Source organism: Trametes versicolor (assembly GCF_000271585.1).
Source record: "Trametes versicolor FP-101664 SS1 unplaced genomic scaffold TRAVEscaffold_8, whole genome shotgun sequence".
Taxonomy (NCBI): domain Eukaryota; kingdom Fungi; phylum Basidiomycota; class Agaricomycetes; order Polyporales; family Polyporaceae; genus Trametes; species Trametes versicolor.
This window is the reverse complement of record NW_007360328.1, coordinates 133,119-149,299: the sequence shown is the minus strand read 5'-3', so window position 1 is coordinate 149,299 and position 16,181 is coordinate 133,119. Positions and strand designations below refer to the sequence as shown.

Below are 16,181 nucleotides of genomic sequence, written 5' to 3'. Positions count from 1 at the left end.
CATCCTGGTCCCAGGAGAGCCCCTTACCGGATTTGGGATGTGTCGGGGCGGGGAGCGCTCGCGCGGACCGCCGGCGCCCGGGCTTTGGCGTCGTCTGTGATGGCGACGGGACACCCCCCGCCACCGTGGGAGGGGGGAGGGGAGGGGGTGCCGACGCCGGCAATGATGGGCGGGCGGTGATGGGCGGGCGGGCGTTGATGAGATACTCAACGCCGGCGCGCGAGATATCTTATCTCAGTAAGTAAGTCGGGCGGGTTATCTCTCTTGATCTATCTCATCTATTCGATCTGTACGCAACATGCCTTGTAGGTATTTATGTGTAGATATTCCGTAGTGCTACTGGCAGTGTAGGGCGGTAGGCAGAGCGGGGCTTGTTAGCTTGCCATACCCACACGGTGTGCCAAGCTAACAAGCTCAGTAACCTGTGATGATCAGGTGGGGATGATTGCATCGGTATGATACCGTCATGGTCACTCAGACATGAGTAATTTGCACGCATCTCCTATACCGGTTTGTACGTCCACATGACGTTAGATATTGAATAGACGACTGCATTTTCCTCTCAGACTACAGGTATTGACCAGGGATGTGGAAGATCAGTGGTTAGATGTAGAACGTCAAACACATTTTCCTGCTGTCTTGCGCCTACTTGTCGCATCGGATGCGGGGAAGATGCCTCGTATGGCGGCTTGCCTGGACGGTCGCGCGCCACGGATCGTTAAGGTTTCAGGATCTTCGGCGTGTTATATGTATCTGCACAAGCACTTTTCTATGAAGACGTCCATATCAGTATATTCAGAGCTACCCACATTTAGTGCAGGATGTGTTTAATACTGTACTGCCGCCCTTGCGGCGCATGGCTTGAGCATTTTATCGGTGCGAGCCAATGTGCGTAGCCTAGACATGGAGGGTATTTCAAGCACGTATCTCCGAGGCCTTCGGCCGACGTACATGTTCCGAGTTCTTCAGGGCGACGAGGATGGTTTGGAGGTAAGTGTCAGATGGGCGCGCGAAGCTGACATGCATTACTAGATCTGGGTCGAGGTTATAAGTATAGACCAGGGCAAGTACTACACAGTACTACACCCCTTGTTTATACGCTGCTCATGTATATATAAACACTATGCAACATAGCATATGTCTCCCGAAAAACGATATTGGGGCCCGCCCGGGTACAAGGCGCGGCCACGTGACTTAAACTTGAAAGTCGCGTCGCGTCTTCTTTCGAGGCTCCCTCGATCGTCCCCCTCCTCTGAAACCCTACGCCCTGTGCTTCCCTGTCACGCTATATACATATAAGGTCTCTGAAGTCCTTGACCTATCTTCACGTCGCTTTTCCTCCAACCACCATCTCCCACCCCCCGCCCCTCCTTGCAGGTGCGCTACACTTTTGCCCTCAAGCCACCCTCATAATCAGTGCCTTCCCCCCTCCGACACCGTGATAGGGTAACGTGATGATGGAGGTGAGCACCGGTGAGTCCTAGCGCGGATGTTCCAGCGTGTCAATTTCTTCACGCATATATGCGCGTATATTGACATTTAATCCTCCTTATTGTACAGTGCTCTGAGCTACGCGTCTCTCGTGCGCCAACTCGTTGCAGTACTCTTCTCTTATCCTCTCTAGGGCGCACAAAAACAAAACACGCACTGCTGCTCTACCTTGCACTTCTCCCTCGCGCGCGTACTCTTCGGCGGTGTCTGCTCGGCTTGTCTTTGTTCTTCGACGACTTCTGGTGCTTGCCTTCCTTGGGCTACCCCTTTCGCGCTCTGGTGAACGGCTCTTTCTAGACGACCGCATCTTCCTCACGCCGATCCCGTGGGCCAACTGCGGATCAACCAGAGGTGGCCTCCTGCAGCTGACCAATGAGTAGTGAGTCCTCGTCTTGTGCGTTGACATCTCGCTCCTCGTGAAAAGAAGACATGCGTATAGGCGGCGTAGAATTCGTGCGTTGGGCTTCATACTGGTGGCGGAGACGGCCAGGGAAACGTCAGCACGAACGGCGACGCGCGCGTCCGATCTGGGATCGCTCATATGGCTGTCCAAGGTGACGATGGCGACGCTCGCGAGGTGTTATCCGTCGCCGTACATCGCCAGACGGCAGCACCCTTCGTGGGAATCACATATGTGAGGGCTGGGCGTCAGCGCAAATAAGTGTGCGTGAAGTGAGTTGCGGAGACGCGTAGAGCTGGACACACGTCACTTACGAACGGCCAAGAATACGGGGCAGGCAGGGGAGGTATCACGACTAGGCCGTGAGTGATCCAGATTGGTGAGGCTTACAGCACGTCGCCAGGGAGATAGTTATACACGACCACAGCAGAGGTACGTGGTTTCTTTCGCCGACTCCGACCCGACTCGCATTGTGCCCGCAGATGGCGTTGGCGCATTTTCGATGCGCGTCGGAAAACGCGACGATGTGGCTGGGAGGTGGGCGGTTTGAACGTTCAGACCAATTGGAGGTTGGTGAACGTCGTCCTACACCCGTCGCGATCCTCGGATGCCCGTCGACGGGGAGCGTCATGGTGCCCATCCCTGGCGCGATCTGCATCTCGTCATGCTCGTGTGCGGGCGCGTCGTAACGACAGGCTGGAGCTCGATGAGGCCGGTGGTGACCGCGTATGCCTCGGTGGTCGTGATTGGCTTCACGATGGCGGGGACGGCGGTCACTGTGCGGGGGCGCGGTCAGGTATATCAGATGACAAAACAGACGCACTTAGTCGACGGCGAAGGTCGCAAGCACGGAGCTGAGCGCTGAGCTTGTATATCATATATCATGTGTGATAAGGTCTGAGAATAGTGGTAGCGGTACTAAGGTGCTACTCGTAGGGTATTGATGCGCGGCTTTTATGTGTCTCGACATCGGTCTGCACGTTGTTTGTATGGTCGCTGTGACCCGGTGTTTTGATGGTTGTAGTAGAGGTGAGTCTTCGGTGTCAATACTGAGTACATGAAAGAGACCCAAAGGTACGTAGGGCTAAAGGGAAGTCGTAAGCTGTAAAAAGACGTATAGGAGGACGGGGACATACCGCACGAGATGTCGGTGGAAGAGCTGAGCGCAGGGTGACCGGACAATCGTAATGGCGGCGTTACTTGCATAATGTCCCCTTCCTTAAGTGTACCCATGGTAGAGATGGAGAAGACGGTTGCCATCGTGCTAGAATCAGAGCGGATGCGAGAATACAGGCGATTCAAGTTGCAGTAGTCTGTCCAAAAAGCGAAAAGTGAGTTGAGCGGATGTGAGTGACGAGTACGGAGGAGCATGTCGAGTCAACCCGGTTAGAGAACGGATTGCCTATGTTCTGATCTCAAGGATATACCACATGCAAAAGTCACGATGTACTGTTGTGTTGGCATCTTGCGCAATACGTGATGATCACGTAGAAGTTGCGTCTGACCAGGTCCGACCGTCGAAGAAAGTTGTAGGAGTGGAGCTAGCGGGAGTTAAGCATGATCTTGGCCATGGCGACGATTCCGCTCGATATGCCTCAGCCCCTCAGCTGCTGGTAGTAAGTATATAAGGAGCCCGGAATGAGTTGTGTACGTCCGGACTCTCTTGAAGCGCATGCAGCAAGCATGCAGCAATTCGTCTTCCCGAACTTCTCGTCTCCCGTCTCTTCCCGCGCAGCGCGCGCGCTTCCGTTCTCGCCCGCCGCGTCCTGGCCTCTCTCTCACCCACTGTTCAACAAAGCATCCTCACACCCAGTATCATATGCAAGTCGTGCGATGAAGCCGTCTAGAAAGCAGGAAACGAAGGGCTTGAACGATGGATGAGGTACGTATCGCGTTGATCAATTTGTATTGCCAGCCCCGGCTCCCCGGCGGGGGCATGCGTCTGGACTGGGCTGCAGGGCTTTTTCGTCCTATATATCCCGCCCCCTGTCCGCCACGTCTCTCTGACTCTCCCTCCATTCTGACACTCCGTGCACGTACCTTGGATCTGCTCTGTTGGTTAGAGTCTCTCTGACATGGGCTCTCGCACCGAATGTCTGTCTCGACCTGGACCCGTTCCCTCGGGTCGCTCCCCTCGTTGCTTCCGGCATCTGCCTGGCCTGCCACGCTAGCCAGCCCAAATCGGGCGCGGCCGTATTTCAAACACTCCCAACGGGCCCTCCTCCGCGCAGCTCTTCCTGCGCCTGCCGGCAGGATAACAGCATCGGGGGGTCATACGGGATGTCATATAACCGAGAACGTCCGATGGATTGTGAAGGTGGGACAATGCGCTCGGAAACTGTGCAGGAACGGCCGCGAGGCTGCTACGCCGCTGGAGGCCGGGTTGGTCCCTGTTTTTGCCTACCGTGCTCTTGCCTGGAGGCAGAGAGTACGAAAATAACGCATCTCGGTTTGACATTCCGCCAGCCGTGCGTTAGCGAAGGTGAGCAGACGTTCGGATTCGCGCAGGAATAGCAGACGGCCGCGCGAGGCGTGCGCTCGTCACTTTTCGGAAATGTGTGCGCCTGTGTCGCCGTGGGCGGCGAGAGTCGGTTACATGACGACGGACTGCTATTCGCTGCGGCGGGCGTGTGGATCTGTTCGGCACAATCGTAACTATCTGGCTGGGAAGATGCAGGTGACGAGAGGCATTGATGTGGGCCGGGACGCACGGACACTGGGACGATGACGGCCTTTATCTATCGGGCTAGCGGCTGCATCAGACTTCAGCTCGACGCTCACCTCTCTTTCTGCTTCCGCCACCACCCGTTCCTAGCCACTCCCGCTTAACCGCCTTCTGCCCTCTTTATATTCCGCGCGTCTTGACGATCTGCGGTTTGCTCTATCTGTCCCCCCTCCTTCCTCCCGCCCTCGCCCTCGCCTTCGGTGCTGCTGCTCTCAGATTCCCTCTGATATCACCCTCTGAGCTCGCCTCCCATCACTATCTCACCACGTACCACCTCGCAACCCACTTTTCACCATGCCCCAGGACTACATCCTCGCCCGTCTGCTCTCCAACAACGCCCAGTGGGCAGAAGACGTCGACCGCGCAGAACCTGGCTTTTTCGCCCAGACCGCCAAGGGCCAGTCTCCCAAGGTCAGTTTCCGTTCAATTTACTCGCATCGACGATGTGCGCTCTTGGCACATACGCGGCGCGGCGTTGGGCGCAGTGGCGATGAGCAGCTGTAGCCGACGCCTTGGCTGGGGTGCACAGTGAAAACGGCGCTGGCGATCGTGGGCTGCGGCGGCCGACGCCTTGGCTGTGAGCTGGAATGGCAGGGTCGGTCTCTGGGCATCGGAACTGCGCCGGTGGGCGGGTTTCGTCGCACGATACTGAGGCCGAGGGGGCGCTTCCCATCGTCGTCGAGGAGCTTCGCGGGCCCTCAGGGCGGCGACACACCAACAGGACACCGTGGGTCCGGTCGTTGTCCGTCGCTGCCAGACCGCTGGCGGAGATCTCCTCGCTGTCGACGTTTAGCCACTCTTGGGGACGGGATTCTTCATTGTGTCGGTGGGAAGCACAATGGGGGATCGCCGCTCGCCCATTGAGGCTCCCTCCGCCCCCCATCCGATGAGACCATGGATGGACGTGCGCTTTTTCGACGCCGTGCCATTGTCCAGGTCGGGTGAGGCCCACCCTCGGAAATCGAGCCGCACGACTCCGCACGCCTAGATTGCCGTTTCGTCCCCGATCTCGCCACGCAGCTCAATGACGCACGTTCTAACTCTCCCTTCTCTACCTATCAGGTGCTCTACATTGGGTGCGCGGACTCGCGCGTGCCGGAGTCCGTGGTCACCGCGTCGAAGCCGGGCGACATCTTCGTCCACCGGAACATCGCGAAGTGAGTCTCCACCGCACATCGCCGCTGGCCTTTCCGCTGACCATGCCCCTCGCCGCTCAGCCAATTCCACCTCAATGACGACAGCGCGCTGTCCGTGCTCACGTACGCGGTCGCGCACGTCGGCGTCCAGCACGTCATCCTCGTCGGGCACACCAACTGCGGAGGCGCAGCCGCCTGCCACGCCGCGGCCCACTCTGGCGCACCGCCCTCGGACGAGCCCCCCGCGGACCCGCTCACGCGCTGGCTTGCGCCTCTGACGGAGATCGCGCGTGAGCACGAAGACCTGACGGAGCTCGTGGAGGCGAACGTGCGGGCGCAGGTCGCGAACATCGCGCAGGCGGGGCCGATGGCGGCCGCGTGGGCGGCGGGCAAGGACGTGCAGGTGCACGGGTGGGTGTACGAGCTCGAGACGGGGCGCATGCGCGATCTGGGTGTCTCTGTCGGCAAGGCGGGGCCGGTCTGAGCTGCGCGACGCTCAGGTGAAGCTGAAGTTGGGACGTTTTTGGTTTAAACGTGTATATTTACGCGTGCGCCTGAGCACTGCTTGTACATGATGACATGACATGATGATTTATCCCGGGAGAGTATCTCCCCGGGTGTTGGTTATATCTGTGCGGGCGTATATCTGAGTGCGAGAAGATAAGCACGCCGAAAGTGGTTGGGCGCAGGACCAACATAGGACAGAGGGTAATTTCAGAGAGGGGAAGTTATCCGACCGCCGCTCTGAACAGAGTATGCAACATCAATGGGGAGATCGTTGGTGGAGAAGGTAAGTACGTAGCTTGGTGAGCGATATGACTGCGAAATTAAAGCGGCGTGGTTCTGGCGTAAGAAGGTGAGTACACAACACGGGTGCAGACTGAGTCTGTCAGCTGCAGCTCTCGTCCACCACGTACCTCCCGGCTCTACGCTACTGCATGCTCGTCTTGACGTCGCTCCGAGGGCCGACCCCCCCAAAACCTAAGAGCTCGGCGCGGAGCACGCACAACATGTCCTCGGAACTCTCACCCACAGCAGGGAATTCTGTCTGAAGCTGGAATATGCCCACCGCCTGCCACCCCCACGCCCAGCTGATCGCCTCTTGTGCTAACGGCCGCTGTGTACTTCAGCTACTGCCGAGCGCGCGACGCTCCGGACAGAAGGGAGTAGATCCAGCCGTCAGTGTAGGTCCTGCCAAAGAAGCTCGGACTGACTGTCGTTGCACACGACTCGGAGGACGCCGACCGGCGCCCCGCGTTTGTGGCGGCAGTGACCCTGCGCGCGATCGGGCCCTCGCCGTGCTGCTCTTCTCCCTTCCACCATGACGTCCGCGCGGATCATGGCCTGGGGCGCGTCTCCTCTGGCGGAAGTCTCTTTGCCTTCCCAGCTGGCGCTAGGATGGCCTTACGCTCGACACGGAGGGCTGATTGTGTCACCAGGTCTCCGTTGTGTCCACCCGTTTGCCGGAGGGGCTCGCGTACGTCCTCGCACCATTGGTGGTCTCGACGAGTATGACATCCCATTGGCTAGTGTGGACGTCGTACACGTCTTCGCTGCGTTTGGGCTACGATGAGAAATACGTGATGAGGCCGGCGTGCACGACGAAGCGCACGTCTGCGACGGGCTCTACCTACCACGCTCTGGGACTGCCTCGGGTTCGAGACACTGCTCGAGACACACCTTGGACACGTTCTTCTGCATCTACTATAAGTGTGCGCATGCTCACTTCAATCCACCACTCACTCCCGCTTCTACTACCGGTTGCTCTGAAAAGGCCCAGTTCGTCGCGCTTATCACACCGTTCATCGCCTCCTGTCTATCTGCAACGATGCCTCAGGACTACGTTCTCGCTCGTCTCTTGGCCAACAATGTCCAGTGGGCCGAAGAGGTTGAGAGGGACAACCCCGGGTTCTTCAAGCGGTCCGCGGATGAGCGGCAGCAACCTAAGGTGAGCGCACAATTTCTGCTTCTGCTCGTGGTGGACCGCTGTCTGCCGACAGTACGTGGCGGCGTGAGCATCTAGCAGCGCGTTTAGTGCGATGCGGGATTGTGGTGGATGATAGGGCTTCTCTGCTAGCTTATGGCGCATGACTACGTTGCACACTCGCCGCATACACCCCAAGACACGCATTCTGACAGTCTCCTCACCCTCAGGTTCTTTATATCGGCTGCTCCGACTCGCGCGTGCCCGAGTCCGTCGTGACCATGTCCATGCCAGGCGACATCTTCGTCCACCGCAACATCGCAAAGTACGCTCTCCCACTTCCCGCCCGTGCCTCACCCTTTTCTCACTCTCGCATACCTCAACAGCCAATTCCGCCTCGACGATGACAGCGCGCTCGCTGTGCTTACCTTCGCGGTCGCTAACCTGGGGGTCTCGCATATCATCGTCGCCGGCCACACCGGCTGCGGCGGCGTCCAGGCGGCGCTCGACACCGCGCACCCGCCCGACTGCTTCGAGCCCCCGTCCGACCCGCTCCCGCACTGGCTCGCGCCGCTGACGCAGATCGCGCGCGAGTACCCGGGCGACCTCCCGGCGCTCACGGAGGCAAACGTACGCGCGCAGGTCGAGAACATTGCGAGGACGGACGTGGTGAAGGCCGCGTGGGCGGCGGTTAATGCAAATCCGGACGAGAACGTCGACCTCCAGGTGCATGGGTGGATGTACGAGCTCGAGACGGGTTTGATGCGTGACTTGGGCATCTCGAGGGGCAAGGCGGATGCTGAATGTGAACCGGCTTGAGCCTCCATGGGTTGAGATGTACTTGTATTGCGTTGCTCTTGGCTGGTGATACGTATCAATAACAAGCGGAAATCGTCAGTATGTTCGATAGCCCTACGTACGGGGGGCATCGATGAGGCTGGGATGTTCGTGGCACTGGTGGCAAGCGTACCCAAAGTCGCGGCTGGCCTAGCTGGCGTGGTTTGAGATGAGGGGCCATTTGTGAGCATTTAAAGTTCAGTATTCGCATCCCACTGTCGCTATTGGCATGCTATTGTATGTTTACACGTACCATGAGATGATCTTTGTTACTAGATAGTTGTCAAAGCAGGCGACCTCGGAAAATGCGAGTGCTGTACGTGTGTGGGTTTGATACGAGACGCTCACGTATCGCGAGTGGATGGAGAGCAGGCAGAATGGATACGGCCGTGACGACCTGGACACATAATTGTAGTAAGTACATACATTCGTCTGCATGCTCCTGGTTCCGCCTTGTCTTGTTCTCAACGTTCAACGTCGCCCCAACAGCGCGGACCGGACAACTTCCTGCTACCGGTCCACCCTCGGTGCTCCGTCGCCCCGCGGCGCCCAAAGTCATGCGCCGGAGGTGAATCTTGGAAGCATAATGCCACATCGCTCCACACGCATGCGCAGCTGACAATGTTCTCTCGCAGCTGCTACCGCGTTCGTCGACGACGGCTGAGCGCTCGGCGCTCGTTGTGGCCGGTGGAGGGGCGGATCCGGACTGTACGGGCGCCCCGCGCGACGCGTTTGTGGCAGCAGCCGCTCGGACTTTGAAGCTGCTCTTCTTCCTTCCTCCATGATGTTGGCGCGGATCGCTGGCTCTGTCCACCCAACTCTCTTGCAGACGACATGCCTTGACAGCGGTATTGGGGCGTTAGTGGCCCTTTGGATCCTGGCGCGATTCGAGCTGTCTTCCTAGCTCGCGGCGTGACCTCTTCGAAGCTCGTTTCGTGGAGGGCACCTGGAAACTTATGTCACTGGTTTTACTCTGTGTCCAATCGCCTCTGGGATGAGCGAGCATCTGTCTCGCCACCATCGGTGGCTTCGACTACTACGGCATCCCGTTGACTGCCGCGGGCGTGTATACGCGTACTCTCCACACCGTGGCTCGGATGAAGAACACCTGGTGACACCGACATGCGCGGAAACTGGGATAGTGCGCGAGCAGACGGACTTTGTCTTTCGCCCTGGAACTGTGTTTAATCCAAGATTCAGCTCGACATTCGCCCAGGAGGCGCTGCTCGTGCTGTTATAACTGCGCGCACCCCCATCTCCAGCTTCTCACTCGACCCCGCTTTTTCTTTCGCCTTCACTTCTACTGCTCTCAGAAAGGGCTCTCTGGAGGCCGAGCTCGACGCACACATCACATCGTCCCTCGCGTAGCTTTCGTTACGATGCCTCAGGACTACGTTCTCGCCCGGCTTCTCCACAACAATGCTCAGTGGGCTGAAGCCGTCGAACGAGCAGACCCCGGGTTCTTCGCCCGGTCTGCTGAAGGCCAATCTCCTAAGGTCAGTGTCCTTTTTATGCTGTCAAAAGTCCCAACCACGTCTCTCTCCGCCAAACCAGAGCACAGTCCCATGGCCGGATTGTAGCTCTCGCTCATGTTTTGACAATTTCCGCTTCAATAGGTGCTCTACTTCGGGTGTTCAGACTCACGCGTGCCCGAGTCCGTCGCCACCAGGTCGATGCCGGGCGACATCTTCGTTCACCGCAACATCGCCAAGTGAGTTTTCTTTTCGCCATACTGGTGTCCGCCCCGCTCACGACTCGTCACAGCCAATGCCCCCTCGACGACGACAACGCGCTCTCCGTGCTCATCTACGCCGTCGCGACGGTCAAAGTCTCGCACATCATCGTCACCGGGCACACTCACTGCGGCGGCGCCAAAGCGGCCCTCGAAGCCGCGCACGCCACCTGTCCCCCGTGCGAGCCGCCGTCCGACCCGCTCGGCCGCTGGCTCGCGCCGCTTACGGAGATCGCGCGCGGGTACGAGGACCTCCAGGAGCTCATCGAAGCGAACGTGCGCGCGCAGATCGAGAATATCGTGCAGACGGACGTGGTGAAGGCCGCGTGGGCGGAGGGCAGAGACGTGCAGGTGCATGGGTGGATGTATGAGCTCGAGACGGGGCGGATGCGTGACCTGTGCATCTCTGTCGGCAAAGAAGGTGTGCTGTGAACTGGGATGCGCCCCTTACTGAGCAATTAACATCGAGCATGTACGTTTATTGAGTTGTTATCGCGATTGCTATTGCATGATGACATATATCTACGAAGGGTGATTCTTTCTGCTGCTGGCAGGATCTTTCATTCACGGAGAGATGTTCTCATAGATGGGGGATATTGATCGTGAGCGAGGTAGTCCATGGGTGATGAAGCCGTGTGATCTCATGCCTTGCAAGGGTGATCGGATATAATTCGGCAGGCATTGGCTCTTCAGCGCTCGAGATCTCCCAATCACCGCCTACACCCTAGGCGTGCGCGAACACCAACTCGCCGTTCTCAAGAGTGAGCACGCAGCACCTCGGTTCGCGCCCTACTACAGCTACCGGCAGTGAAGGTTTGAAGCTTAGGGCCATCTTGTGCCACGTCCATGCACAGCTGACAACTTGTTGCAGCAGTCGCCATGTCATTCAACGACGGCCGGGCCTCGACGTTGATAAGAGACGGGAGGATGTAGGTTGGCCACCCCGCGCAGCACGTCTGCTAGGTACATCGGCCATAGATCCATCGTCGAAGCTGCTCTTCAATGGGTCACAAGGCTGCGTCCACTCGGAACGTGTGGATGGACTTTCCACCGCCGTAGGTCTCGAGGAGCATGACATCTTCTATTCTGCTGTGGACGTGTATACACGTCTAGGCTGCACCGCGACCTGGGGGAAGAGACCAAGCACCGATTATCGGATGGCACGCAGGTCTACGGGCTTCATCCATTACGCCCTGTGACTGTAGCAGGCTTGAGCTCGGCGCCCAAAAAAGGCCCTTCCCCCTGCTATAAGTACTTGGCATATCCTGACTCACTGCGTCCCCACCCTCGCCCCTCCTTCACCGACGCTCTCAAAACACTGTCCACCGCGCACCAACCATGACGATGCCGAAAAATTGCAGCCCTGCCTGTCTTCTCTCCAATAACGCCAAATGGGCTGACGATATCAAGAAGGAAGATCCAGAGTTCTTTCGAAACCGGTGCACCGACTCCAACGAGCCTGTCACCGCGGCTCTAAAGCCCCCAGTCAGTGCTCGCTCCTATTACGCTCGATCGTGAGACAAACACTGACAGCGGTTCTCCCCACCAGGTCCTCTACATCGGGTGCTCCGACTGGCGCGTGCCCGAGTCCGCCGTCTCCGCGATGCTCCCGAACGGCATCTTCGTGCACCGGAACATCGCGAAGTGAGCATCCTTCCTTGTGGTCCGCCCGCCCCGCGCGTTGCTCACATGCCCCTCCCGCACCGCAGCCAGTTTCATCCCAAAGACGACAGCGCACTCTCAGTGCTCGCCTACGCGGTCGAGAACCTGAGAGTCACGCAAATCATCGTCGCCGGCCACACCGACTGCGGCGGCGCTAAAGCATCCCTCAATGCTGCGCACGCCTCCCCGCCGCGGCCGCCGTCTGACCCGCTCGCGCGCTGGCTGGCGCTGCTCACCGAGATCGCGGGCGCGTACCGCCCGGAGGACCTCACGGAGCTCATCGAGGCGAACGTGCGCCAGCAGGTGCAGAACATCGCGAAGACGGAAGTGGTGCAGGCCGCATGGGCGGCGGCCAATGCGAATGTGAAGGAGGACGTTGACTTGCAGGTGCATGGGTGGGTGTATGAGCTTGAGACGGGCCATATTCGTGATCTGGGTGTCTCGGTGGGAAAGAAGGGCGACATCGTAGTCCGGCCTTTCAGCGCTGAAAGCAGCGCCTAGGGAGGACGGTGCATTTGTAACAGTATACGTCTGTACCATATGGACAATGTAGCTTGAGAAGCGATGACGTGTATGTCTGAAAGAAAATCTGTACGTCAGACGGTGTGCAGAAATATATCGACACCTTCAACAATTAGTTGCGGTGGCAAAAAGACTCAAAAAGCTGCCCCAGTGAGGCTCGAACTCACGACCTTCCGATGAAACTACGAGTAGAAGTAACAGTCGGACGCTGTAACCAACTCAGCCATGGGGCATATAGAGTTGTATTCCTAGTATTAGACACATACATTTGGCGTGCAGCTGACAATACGCATGCTCATGGATATCGTTCAAACTTCGAAATGAGTATAATGAGCACGTTGTTTTTGTTGGTTTTGTAGTTAATAATTACTAGACGTCATACCCGTGCTCTGCACGGGTCGTTTGATGCAGAACGAAAAACGAAGAGGGAGGAGGCATTGCAGATGATGCATTAGTAGATGTCAAGGTAGCGAGGTAGTAGTAGTATATGATCAATGGTAAAGAGACCGCATGACCGCCATAGGGGCACCAGCCAGGGCATGTGGGATATCACTAATCCTTTCGAGCACGCTTAGAGGCGTTAGTCTTGCTACGGGTGCTGCTAGAAGTCGACGTCGTCGACGATCCGGCAATGGAATCACCAGTGGTCACCTCCGCTGGCTGCACAGGGGCGGGTACAGGCATGGCGGATGTCTGAACCTCGCTGTTAGCTTGTACATCATCCCGCGAGGGCTCGGCGATGTCAGTTTGCAGAGAGAGAGTCGGGTCGAAGGCAAACTTTCGTTTGTGTGATCCTACAAAGACGTCAGCGGAGAATCAAGAATAGATGTGTGCCAACAACACGTACCTTTCCCTGACGACCTCGAGATACCGGATGATTGCGGTATGGTGCCTTGTCCCAGAGTGGCAATATCCTCCACTTCAATCACGAAGCATGTGGGCAACGCACTCGACGCATCCCGGTGGATCTTCCACAGGAAGCCGTCAACGTGCACGATACGTCCGGGATGTGGAAGAGGGGCTCCATGCTCATACCGCTTGCTGCTCAGTCGGAAGAACGCTTTGATGGGGAGCGTTCGGAGTACGGAGTCGTGAGCAAAGTAGGAGGTGTACTGGGTGGGGCTGAACTCAAAGATTGCAACCTTGCCGTCAACACCGAGAGTGCGGTCGTCGAGCTGGTCTTTCGAGGATGCAACGACTCCACTTGCAGAGATGAGGGGAGCTTGAATCTTGTTGAAATCGAAGGCGTCCCCAATAGACTTCAACGGGAGGACCTAGCCCAAGGGACCGGTGAGCGTGACGGTCTCGAAAGGTGCAGACACAATGGTGAGAGTACATACCCACTTGATGTCCCCTATAATCGAGAAGTCCTTCTCCGTCAGGCTCGCGTCAGCAGCCTCAGAGTCATCCCCGCTTTCGCTGGACATGAGGTGAAGCGGAGCATTAGGCTCCCACCGTGTGATCTAACCGCAGCGGGAAGTTGAGCTAATCCTAGAATGAGCTGAAGATTGAAAGACGTACATCTGCTTTGACAACCATAGCACCGGTCTCCGTAGTGAAGTTCAAGTGGTCACGGTTGAAATAGCGAAGGTTTGCGACTACAGGGTTGTCGAGTGCACGATTGGGGACACCGTAGAGCTGGCAGTCGAAGACAACATGCAGAGACGTGTTCGGGAGGGTACGCCGGTTCTCATAGACAACGATAGCAGTCATCTGAGCACCAGTAGACTGTAGCGAGTGAGATGCGCCGCCAGAGTGAGCAGGGACGGTCATGGTGGCTGCAAGACGACAACTCGATTAGATGTGAGTAGCATGGACCCATCAGGTGAGCGCTAACTTGAGCGCTGACCCCTGCCATCGTGTTGTATATTCTGTGCATTATTCTCTCCACACTGTCTGATCTGATATCTTATCTCAGTATATAAGAGAGGACTTCCGATATACTATGAGATACTCGTAGGGCTTCCCCGAACCTCCGCCACCCCATGTTCTGCATCTCAAGTTGCTGAGCGTGGTATGCATCTGAGTGAAGATTAGATTAGATTTGACCATATTGGGTAACTATCGCACACTGCAAGTCTGCGAGGCAGCACATATGGACGTGCTCGTGCGCGTGGTGTGCGAAGAGACAGGGCCTCTGGATCAGAGTGTCTGTACTTTCGCCGATCTAAAATCTAAGCTAGGGAGGAATGCTATGGCGATATAATGTACAAATAGTATAAGTCTAAAAAGAGCGGGTAAGTTGTATTAAGGAGCGAGTAGTAACTACCGTGTGTATTAGTCGAGCAGAACTTCAGGAAAAACAATATTCTTCGTAGTATTACTATTGTTAGGAAATAAAGCTCGTATCCGTTGTCCGTGCGTAGCGCGAGACAGTGCAACATACAACTGCCCATGAGTGAATACCGGGGTACGAAGATCAAGACCGACCACTTGAACAGACTGGCCTTGGGACTTGTTGATGCTGATAATGAATGCGAGTCGTACTGGGAATTGTCTGCGACGAAGTGTGAATGCTATGTGCCCCGTTCCGTTGGATGGAGTCAATGTGATCCGTGGAATCAGTGCAACCTCGCCATCATGGTCCCCACCAAGTATCCGGACCTCCAGGACACGGCTAGACATGCGGGACACAATCATGCGGGTGCCGTTACACAGGCCCTGGCTTGGCGAGAGGTTGCGGAGTAGGATGATCGGAGCACCGATTTTGAGATGCAGTTCAGCGGGAGGCAGCCCAGATGGACTGAGACTGTTGAGGAACTCGACAGGGATCTCTTCGGCATGGAGGCCAGATGATCGAGACGGTTCCGCACTGTCAACACTCCAGAAGATCTGTTCATCACCGCAGAACTGGTCGAGCACCTGTTGATTGATACTGTCGACGTCCACGTTGCGTGCTGAGAGGATCAAGCGTTGCCGGAAGAAGTCAGGTGGAGGTGGAAGCGATGACTGAACTATGTCGGGGTATACAAAGGCAATGAGATCGTCAAGGTTTTCGGATCGCATGTACGACGGCAGTGTTATATCCCGGTTGTCGTCTGTCGTGCGGCCATGGCCAACATCGTCCAGGAGCTGAGAAAATGCGACCATTGACGGGTCGTCTTCCAGCCGCATATTCCGATGCAAGTGAAGGACCTCCATCCCATCCCACAGGTAGGAGCTCTGCAGCGTCGCACCGACTATTTCCTCTCGGGAGCCCTTAGGGATAACGGGGAGTGTTTGCTGGAAGTCGCCTCCGAAAACGACTGTGATGTTGAACTTCTGTGTCTACGGCTGTGCCGGACCGGGAGTGGCAGTGATAGTGGCTGTGCGTCTACCATACGCCAGCATGGACTTTCCTACTTACCATATACGTACATTCTTTTGTTCTGTACTTACTTGGCATCCTGCCATCCCTCCATATGATTCTGGTACGTTCTACGATGTTCCGGACTATTCTAGACAGCGTCCGGATTACTCGCATTACTCAGCCATGGACTATCTGACCTTATGTCGATTATGCTCCCTTACTCAGCGTTACTCATCGCTCAGTCAGCGTCCTCTGGACGTCACATGCTCTCTTCTTTTACGCTTACTCATCGTCCTCCCCAGTAGTATATAAGGAGGACTCTGCAGGCCTCTGCTCTTCAGTCGTTCTCTCACAGACTGAAGAGTAAGTCCCATATTACCTATGCTTTCTTACATGTTTACTTACTAGTACTTGTAGCCTCTCTTTGTGCGGCTTACAGGTACAGTACTATGCAATCATAGTC

The 16,181-nt window shown here is 56.8% G+C and overlaps 5 protein-coding genes and 1 non-coding gene across 6 annotated transcripts; 4 read left to right on the top strand and 2 right to left on the bottom strand.

Moving 5' to 3' along the window:
* The first annotated feature begins 3,934 nt into the window (after nucleotides 1–3,934).
* TRAVEDRAFT_170164 (carbonic anhydrase) lies at nucleotides 3,935–6,368 on the top strand. Its single transcript, XM_008042221.1, has 3 exons — nucleotides 3,935–5,027; nucleotides 5,679–5,773; nucleotides 5,834–6,368. The coding sequence occupies exons 1-3, from the start codon at nucleotides 4,911–4,913 to the stop codon at nucleotides 6,234–6,236; spliced, it is 615 nt and encodes a 204-aa protein (XP_008040412.1). The 5' UTR covers nucleotides 3,935–4,910; the 3' UTR covers nucleotides 6,237–6,368.
* Nucleotides 6,369–7,580: 1,212 nt separating this feature from the next.
* TRAVEDRAFT_170156 (carbonic anhydrase) lies at nucleotides 7,581–8,543 on the top strand (the record flags this gene model as incomplete). The annotated part of the gene is made up of 3 exons (XM_008042220.1): nucleotides 7,581–7,700; nucleotides 7,907–8,001; nucleotides 8,063–8,543. The coding sequence occupies 3 exons, from the start codon at nucleotides 7,581–7,583 to the stop codon at nucleotides 8,493–8,495; spliced, it is 648 nt and encodes a 215-aa protein (XP_008040411.1). The 3' UTR covers nucleotides 8,496–8,543.
* Nucleotides 8,544–9,892: 1,349 nt separating this feature from the next.
* On the top strand, nucleotides 9,893–10,677 carry TRAVEDRAFT_127573 (carbonic anhydrase; the record flags this gene model as incomplete). Its single annotated transcript, XM_008042219.1, has 3 exons — nucleotides 9,893–10,009; nucleotides 10,130–10,224; nucleotides 10,278–10,677. 3 exons carry the CDS (start codon nucleotides 9,893–9,895, stop codon nucleotides 10,675–10,677), a joined length of 612 nt encoding a protein of 203 aa, XP_008040410.1.
* Nucleotides 10,678–11,583: 906 nt separating this feature from the next.
* Nucleotides 11,584–12,408, top strand: TRAVEDRAFT_21520 (carbonic anhydrase; the record flags this gene model as incomplete). The annotated part of the gene is made up of 3 exons (XM_008041814.1): nucleotides 11,584–11,730; nucleotides 11,795–11,889; nucleotides 11,955–12,408. The coding sequence occupies 3 exons, from the start codon at nucleotides 11,584–11,586 to the stop codon at nucleotides 12,406–12,408; spliced, it is 696 nt and encodes a 231-aa protein (XP_008040005.1).
* Nucleotides 12,409–12,571: 163 nt separating this feature from the next.
* On the bottom strand, nucleotides 12,572–12,662 carry TRAVEDRAFT_t129. The gene has a single exon. It is a non-coding gene; the product is annotated as a tRNA-Asn (tRNA).
* Nucleotides 12,663–12,981: 319 nt separating this feature from the next.
* On the bottom strand, nucleotides 12,982–14,202 carry TRAVEDRAFT_21519 (uncharacterized protein; the record flags this gene model as incomplete). Its single annotated transcript, XM_008041813.1, has 4 exons — nucleotides 12,982–13,223; nucleotides 13,277–13,703; nucleotides 13,770–13,892; nucleotides 13,951–14,202. 4 exons carry the CDS (start codon nucleotides 14,200–14,202, stop codon nucleotides 12,982–12,984), a joined length of 1,044 nt encoding a protein of 347 aa, XP_008040004.1.
* Nucleotides 14,203–16,181: the final 1,979 nt, after the last annotated feature.

Excerpts from the sequence above, each read along its gene's own strand:
- TRAVEDRAFT_170164 (XM_008042221.1), top strand. The coding sequence starts at position 4,911 with ATGCCCCAGGACTACATCCTCGCCCGTCTGCTCTCCAACAACGCCCAG. Across the intron at positions 5,028-5,678 it reads CCAAGGGCCAGTCTCCCAAG|GTGCTCTACATTGGGTGCGC; the intron begins GTCAGTTTCCGT and ends TCTACCTATCAG. Across the intron at positions 5,774-5,833 it reads GTCCACCGGAACATCGCGAA|CCAATTCCACCTCAATGACG; the intron begins GTGAGTCTCCAC and ends CTCGCCGCTCAG.